Source organism: Gavialis gangeticus, unplaced genomic scaffold (genome assembly GCF_001723915.1).
Source record: "Gavialis gangeticus isolate Ggan-Ray unplaced genomic scaffold, GavGan_comp1, whole genome shotgun sequence".
Taxonomy (NCBI): domain Eukaryota; kingdom Metazoa; phylum Chordata; order Crocodylia; family Gavialidae; genus Gavialis; species Gavialis gangeticus.
Window position 1 is genome coordinate 1428857 of NW_017728959.1, and position 8569 is coordinate 1437425.

The 8569-nt window shown below is 46.0% G+C and overlaps 1 protein-coding gene across 1 annotated transcript in view; it reads left to right on the forward strand.

Moving 5' to 3' along the window:
• The window catches only part of CCDC105 (coiled-coil domain containing 105), a 31972-nt gene that overhangs the window by 14621 nt on the left and 8782 nt on the right, over window positions 1-8569 (forward strand). The window contains exon 3 of the mRNA XM_019508108.1: window positions 7826-8024. Coding sequence (XP_019363653.1) covers window positions 7826-8024 — 199 coding nt within the window. The remainder of the gene's footprint in view (window positions 1-7825; window positions 8025-8569) is intronic.

Sequence of the window (8569 nt, forward strand, 5' to 3'; positions counted from 1 at the left end):
GTTTTGCTCTTCTCTCTGACACCCCCAGGCTTAATATCGTGGAAACTTCTACCGGTTTTTCAGGTATTGGGCTACCACCACACAGGAATACTTGCATTTCAGAATAAGAGCAGGTTTTGTTCCAGTATAGACCTTTCTAAATTAAAAGTTTAAAAAAGACACTGTAATATGTGTCCATGTGGCCTGTTATACTGGTAGGAATTAACTGTTTTAAACACTCACCAGGTGCAAACAGAAGAGCAGCTCCCCCTTGCAACTCATAGTGCTTTGTGGTTTTTTTATGTCATCCCTTGTATCTGGAAACTGCTTTCCAAATACAGAGGTAATTATCCTCTCCTATCTAAAAACCCTCCCCCAGTACACATTTTCACTGTAATTTTTACTAACTTAGTTTATACATATATTTGCCACCTATACACATGCACATACACCATCAGTGGAAGTACTTGTACTATAAACAGGTAAGCAGTTGTTTAACCTTATGGAGTTGAAGCCTTAGTTTGCAAACTGATGCTGAAACAACTGATTCACTGTTACCTCTACCTAAAATGTGCCTTCCTCCCACCTTCTGTGACAGACTGAATGTCCAGTGGTACGTCACTTTATCCTGTTATAAAAAAGGCCTCCTTTTTTAATTCTCCATCCTGCAGATGCTACAGCACATGCTTTTCATTTCTCCCAGCTACGCTTGCATTGAGCCAAATACTTTGTGCTTGGCTGAGGCATCCAGTTTCAATCTGAAGAGATGAAGAGATAGAAAATTCACGCTCTCCTTTGGAGCTAGTTCCAAGGATTAATTATCCTCATTGCAAAAAATGTGCTCCTTTTTCTAATTTGGTCAGGGGTGATCTTGCCTTGAGCAGGGAGCTGGACTAGATGATCCATATTTTCCTTTGATCTTGTGTTACTACGTTCCTAATTTGTACTTGTCTGGCTTTGATGTTCACACCCTGAGAACTTGTTCTGCAGCCTCTACTTTTTGTTTCCCTCCTGTCATTGCACACTCACCTTCTTCTGATGAACTAAGCCCATTGAGCTGCTTCAGTCCCTCAGTATAAGAAGGTCTCTTCAGCCCACAAATCAGTTAGATTTAGAGCAGCTTAGAGGGGGCACCACGGTGGTGACTCCCTAGGGAGTGGGCAGCGATCCGATCCAGCTTTGGATCCAGCCGCTTCGGACAGCCGCGTTCTGATTGGGAGCCCGGGACCAGGTTTCCACCTTGATCCGGCCGAAGCAGCTCCCAAACTTTGGAGCCGCCTCGAGATGCGGCCATAGGGTATAAAGGGGAATCAATTAAATATCTATAACTTTGTTGTTTCCTGTCCGATTTGGATGAAACTTGCAGGGAGGGTAGCCTCTGCTGAAAGCACGAAACCTGCCAAGCTTCAAGAATATCGGTGCAGGGGTTTGGGAGAAACTGTACCCCAAATTCTTGAAAGCCAAACTCATGTCGCTTGTGTGTGTTACACCACAGGGGGGTGAAAACTGCAGGGCTGGCAGCTCTTACTGAGGCCACAAGGCCTGACAGGCTGTTTCAAGAAGATCGGTGTAGGGGTTTGGGGGAAACTGCACCTACATGTGCAGTTGTAACATCTAGATGTGACATAAGTTTTGCTTTCAAGAATTTGGGGTACAGATCCACCCCCCCAAACCCCTGCACTGATCTTCTTGAAACTTGGCAGGCTTCATCCTCTCTGCAGAGTCTACCGCCCCTGAAAATTTCATCCATACCGGACAGAAACCAACGAAGTTATAGATAGTTTATTGTTTCCCCATCATACCCTATGGCGGGATCTCTGAGGCGGCTTGGAAGCGCTTCGGGAAGCCGAACGCGGCGGCGCAGAGCAGCTCTCCCGGTTCGTGCACCTGTTGAGTGACCCTGAGGTTATAGCACTTTATTTTTTTTTGCCTTTGTGTTGCTGCAGTCCAGTCTGAATTTAGGCATTTTGATCTTTTTGTAACACTTATTAGACTGTTACATGTTTTTGATCTGTTTACTTTAGAAACAACATGACCAGTTAAGCAATCCTTTTTGTTTAAGCAACGCCACCTATGACGTGTAGTTTGTAGATGACTGTACACTGCTTTGGTGAGCCGTTATGACGTAAGGGAGTATTTTATTTGATTTTGTTTGTTTTTGGTTAGGGACGATAGGATGTTAGCCAGAGTAGGGTTGAATTGTTTTGTTAAGCCACTAGATTGGGGGTGATATGGTGTGGTGCAGGCTTTGTTGGTTTTTAGAAGGTTACATGCATGATGAAATAGCTGAGATTTAAAACTTGCTTCCTGCTCAGTGTGTAGAGACTGAGGTACACCGTGGTAGCACACAACATTTTGAATAAGCACCTTGGCCACAGTTCGAGCCTTTTGGTTAGGGGGAGGGTATGCTTTTGCTCACTTGGAAAAATAATTACCCACTACTAAAACATGCTTGGTTTTACATGGTGTAATGGACAGGGGACCCAGGATATTTATTGCTATTTTTTTCAAAGGTTATTTAGTCTGCGTGGAGACCATGGGGGTCCTGGGATTATTTTTTAATGTTGGGGGGGGGCACCACACATCTTGCATGATCTGCAGCAGTTTTTAACAGATTTTTTTAGCCTAACCAGAAACACTGAAACTGGACCCTATAAGAGACCTTGTTAAGGCCCATCTGTATTTTAGTATTGGAATTATGCAGAGCTTGCAGATTTTTGTACCACTATTTGAATAACTTTCAGGGTTGGGGCAGATTTTGGAAGTTTTTGCACCAGTGGTTTTTGCTTAATGCTTAGCTTAGGACATACAACCCAGTACTTTTTTTAAGCACAGATGATGTTGCCCTTTTTTAGAGAACTTTTTAGTATTGATTTTTTTTTTTTTACTTTATTAGTTTTTTAATGTTAGTATTTTTTGCTGCCATGTTGTACACCTAATTATTAACCTTTTGGCTTTTATTTATCTATTTAGTATTTGGGGTTGGCTTACCTCTGGTTGTTTTGACTCTAGGTAGTGGCTGTATTTTTACTACTTCAACTTTAGGTTTAATTTTTACTATGTGAGGTGTAAGGGATGCGGAATTAGCATTTTGGTGCTGTTTTTTTAGGGCAAACAATGATTTGGTACTTGATTCTTAGCCAGCTGTTTTAATCATTTAGCCAGTTCTTTGTCTTCTTGCAAATTCTGTAGCCATCAGAGAGCACTGTGGTCTGTTTGTAATGTGAAGCACTTTCCTAGAAGGAAGTGTTGAAAATGTTTGCTAAAGATCATCACAGCAAGCAATTTATTTTAGTTTATTTTTTTGTAGTTGCATATTGGCACTTAGCTTTGTTTGAGGCTTGACTTGCATAGGCTAGTACCTTTTTTGGGCTTTCTTTAACTTGTGACAAAGCAGCTTCAATTTACCTGCATTAGTGTTTAATGAGAAGGGCAACTGAGGGTCTGGATAAATTAAGACAGGGGATGACATTACAGTAATTGCTGCTTTAGCTTTATAAAGGCATTTTAATATTTCCTCATTTAGATTAACTTTGACTTACTGTAGAGCTTATGTAAGGATCTTGCAATGGTAGCAAAATTTACCACAATATATTTATAATAGGAGGCTAAACCCAAGAAGCTGCACAGTTTTGTTATATTTCGAGGTACTAGCCAGGCCACAGCCTGCACCTCCTCTGGATTTGGGCTTACCCCTGTTTGTGGAGGTTACATGTTTTAAAAAATTTATTTTCTTGCAGAAAAGCTGACAGTTGGTGGGTTTAATTTTAAAGTTGGCTTTTTTTAGTGTTTAAAACACTACTCTTAGTTTTTGCAAATGCTTTAAAAAAGTTTGTCCTATTCAATTATATTACTTTTCTAGGTACACTAGATGGGATGTTTCTTGTAAATTCACTAACATGATATTTATTAGTTTTTTAAATGAACTAGGAGCATTGCATAATCCAAAAGGCACAACATTAAACTTCAAAAGTTTCTTCTTAGTTCAGAAAACTGTTTTAACTTTATTTTTGGGTGCATATTTCACCTGCCAGTACTCGCTAGCTAGATTAAGGATGAAGAACCATTGAACTTTGGCCAGGAGGTTTACTGTGCTATTAATTTGAGGTAAGGGGTAGGCATTTTTAACAGTAACATCATTCAGGTTATGATCATTTACATGGACCTGCACACCTTGCCTTTTCTTTTGCATTAACACCACAGGGGCAGCCTATGGGCTGACAGAGGGCCTGATGATGTCTTTTTTCTCCATCTTTTGCAACTGCTGATTGAATTTTTGCTGGAAATGGATGGGTGCATTTGAGGTCCCTGTTTGACAGGTTTGGCATTGCCAGTATCAGTTCAGTGCTTTGTTAAGCCTGTATCCCTTAGGTTGCGGTTTTTAAGGCTGAGTACGTTTGTATAGTTCAGTAGGACTTTCTGCACTGCCCCCACTTAGGCTTTGCACGGAAGTTATAAAAGCACCTTGATCACCCTGTAATTTTTGTGCTTTATACCAAGCACTTGAAGATATAGTGCCACTGAAACCTAATACATGTGCAGCTCCTATTCATGGGTATTCAGTGCCTCCACAGAGGCCAAGTAGCAGGGGATGCGGTCACCTGCTTTGTAAGCTGGCCAGGGCTCCAGAAGCTCCTGGCTGGCTGTCAGTGGGGGGGCTCTGCACCCCCAGAGCTGGTGCCAGCAGGCATTGGGGACCCTCTCCAGGGGGGGGATGGGGAAGAACCAGCCAGGGCCCCCCAGCCCCAATTGCTGACTTAACAGCTCCCTCCGTTCCCCCATGGAGGCAGCCAGCTGCAGGGGGGAAGGAGGAGTCTCCTTGAACTGTCTGCCTCCTGCCTGTGGCAGACCAGGGGCATGGCACTTAACCCTCTCCAGGGAACTCCTATCCCATTCCTTAAGGCATTCTAATTTAAAGCAGTACATTTACTACCTGATTTAACAAGGGTTAATTTTTTGCACTCGGACATTTTTAAAAGCGCTCTACAGCTGTGCATGCGTGTTATACCACAGCTGTAAAGCACATTCAGGGGCCAGATCATACCAAAAAGTCAACTCTGTCTGTGCCCACAGCATGCCAGTTTTTCTGCATTTCATTGAAGGTTATTGCCTGGCTTTTACAGCAAAAAACCTTTTTGATTTGGGGTTCTCCTGCAGGACAGCCACACCTGTTTAAATGTTCCAGTCACAGTGCCCTGATGCACGATCTGTGGCTTTGTTGATGTGTTAACAACACACACTGGGCTTTTACCCATGACAGTTTTCACTAGGAGCCCCAATGTGTTAGTGAGCTTAGTTTTAAATAATTAGCCCTCCTCTTCTTCACAGCACCATTTTTTTTTAGTTTGCCAGTGATTATTGTATTGTTAGATTTTTTTATCATCACTTTACATGCCAAGCACATGTCGTCAAGCTGAACTACAGCCTATCAGAGCCACGTAATTACAGCTTTCCACTTGTGCAGTCATCTTGGTGTCATGTACCCCAAGTAGAACTGTACCAGAGAACACAGGATGAGCCACTTGGGGTTTCCAACTTCATATATGGGGTCTTGGTTCACAGGACAATGGCCAAAAAGAAAGAACAAGACCAGGTCAATATGCAGTATCACATCACAGTATTAGAACAGTGACAGTATTACTAGCAAGGCTAATAACGATCCTGCAAATGCACACATTTAACACCTTAAGTTTTCATTCCACCTTTGGAGGTGTACCCTACAAACCGGCCTTAGTCCCACAGTTGCTAGGTACAGGTCTCCAGGTCAGGAACCATGGTTTTAGTCCCAAATCTGGCTGCGTATCTTCCTCTCTCTCCTTCCAGCTGCCTGCTTGGCTTCTCTTTGTCTCCATCCCCTGCCAGCCATCTTCCTTGGCTTACTCCATGCCCACTTGCTTGTCAATTCCTCTTTTTCTCACTGATGCCAATGAGAAATGTAGGCAGTTACAGATTTAAAGCCACATCATATACAATTCACAGTATATTTCATTGGTATATTAAACATATGCTCAGAAACCACAGGCTTGTCAGGGGCTCTGTTGCAGTGATTAGGCCAGGCTAGCATCTGCTTGGAGATGCAGCAATGTAGTCCCACCATGACACAGTGACAGGTTGGGGGATGTAACAAGTGAGCATCCCGGGGCCGGTCAAATCATTGGCCCACCCACTTGTCTCAGGGCTAACTACCCACCTACTTTGCCTGCCACCATGATACAATTAAATGATGATAACTAAGCAGGAGGCTACCCATTTACTTGCCCTGATGTCAAGGGCTTATATACATGGCTCTGACCTACCCTATACCATGTCTCATGCCTCGCAGATGGCATCCATGGCTTAAAACCCAGCCTTAGCTTGTTGGGCCTCACCTGGCCTATAAGCCTATGCTCTCACACTGGGACCCGCATGCCAGAGTCTCACACAGGACTCTCACTCCCCTCTGGAGCTCACAACCTCTGTGCTCTCATCCAATCAATCAGGGCTCCCCGCCCCTACCTGCTCAGGGTTGCCAGCCCCTACTACCTCAGGCACTGTACCTCCACAGGGTCACCCGCAAGGCAGGGAGGGCTGAAGCTTTCTGGCGCCCCATTCTCAACCTTCACCGAGGAGGCACAGGTGTGGTACGTCCTGGAGACTGCCTTGCCACCAACAGTCCCACCACACCATCCAGCCCCAGGACCAGGAGCCTCCTGCCATCCCCACAGCTCCTACCCATACCACTAAGATGATCTGAGCAGTAGCTCCAGCTGGGTGATGTTCTTCTCCCAACTATTTCCAGCAGACCGCTGGCTACACTGCTCCGGGCCCTGCTCTCATAATGAACAGCCGAGCCCTGTTCCCAATCAGGTAATCAGGCCTGATTGGAAGTGCAGCCACCTGCAGCCTGCTTTGCCGGCGGCTCACACGCCTGTGCTCTGTTACAGGGGGAATGAGGTAAAATAAGGAATCCTTTGTAGGGAACAAGTTTTCAAACAGCTTTAAATGTACAGCTCCCTTTGGTCCTTTGCCCAGGGTGACAGGTTAAAAGGCAGGGAAAACTGATATGAGGACATTCTGGGAATGGCTCCAAGCAGGGAATTTCACATCAAGGAATAAAAACTCACGGTATCTTTTAGTAAGCCAACTAGATATTTGCAAACAAATTATTTTATTTATTTGCAAGCTTTCAGGCACACTCACCCTTCATCAGGCATAGGAGAGAGCAGAGATTGTGAAAGTTCTTCTAGGTAGAAATGAAAATTCATATTTCACAGGACAGCTGAAGGTGTGGTAAAATCTCCTGTCTGGAATAGTTCATTTTGTCCAGGTTTAGCACAGAGAAAGGTTGAAAAACCTCAAGGTTGTCTGCTGGCAAACGGGATGTAGAAGCATATTTCCTTCAGGTTATGATGTTTCATATTTCACATAAGAGTGGAAAGATGGACAGCTCTTCTGGGCAGGAATTTCCTTTGGCCTCTAAGCCAATACAGCCACAACCTGGATACCTGACACCAAGGAATGTCTTTAACTCTGGGACTCAGGGAGTGTGTGAGGGGTGTCATGGGGGACCCTGACCTGTCTGTCTGTCCATCTGTCTGTGTGCCCAACATGTGCTGGGCAGTACTGGTACTCCATAGTTCACCATGTGTGTAAGGGGTGTCATGGCAGGTGCTGACTTTCCCATCTATCTGTGCAGCAGCTGCTGGGTGGCACTGGTGCTCTCTGGACCACAGCATGTGAGGGTAACACAGTGGGCACCAAGCCACCAGTCCAGCAGGCAGTGGGAGGTACAGGTGCCCCAGGGGCTGTGAGTATAAGGGGTGTCAGAGCAGTCGCTGACCCATCCATTTGACTGTCAATCCGGCAGGCACTGGGCAAGTGCCAGCACTCCCTGGGGGAGCTCTGTGAGGAACGGGGCCGCGTGCTGGAGCTGATGGGGCAGCCACTGCACAGGGTGCTACTGGAGTCTGGGCGTGACTCATGGCTCAGCCTGACCCGGCCCTCGTCCCCCAATGTGGATAGGAACCCCACGCCGGAGCCCAACCCAGTAGGGCCCTACACACCAGGTAAGGGACGAGGCCATCTAGGAGAGAGCCTGTGCCCCCATCACTGCATCCAGTAGACACCCCTGCCTCCCTCGGGCCACCCCCTCTCACCTCCTGCCAGGGACCCTGTCACCATCCCCAAAGAGACGCCATCACCAGCCCCACAGAGATCCCTTCAACCCCTGGGATTGCCTCAGCCCCCCAGAAACCCCCTTATAGCTTTCCTCAGATGCTTCCAGCCTCCACTAGGGCCCCATTTTCTGCCCTCCCCAGAGATCCATCTCTGTCATGGATGTCTCTCCAGGGACCCCCTCTCTACCAACTAGGAACATGAACCCCATGACCCCTCAGCTCTCCCCATACTCCTCCAGCAACTGTCACCCAGTTGCTTTTCCCAACTTGTTGAGTCCATGGCTGCCAATGGGCTCTCCAGGAAAATGGCACCCAAGCTACATCCCTCCCATTATTCCCATGCTCCCTTGGCCCATGGTGCTGGCTACAATGGGAAGGATACACAGAGTGTGGGCTGTGCCTTCCCCCACTCCCATGGTGGGGGTGCTGTGCCT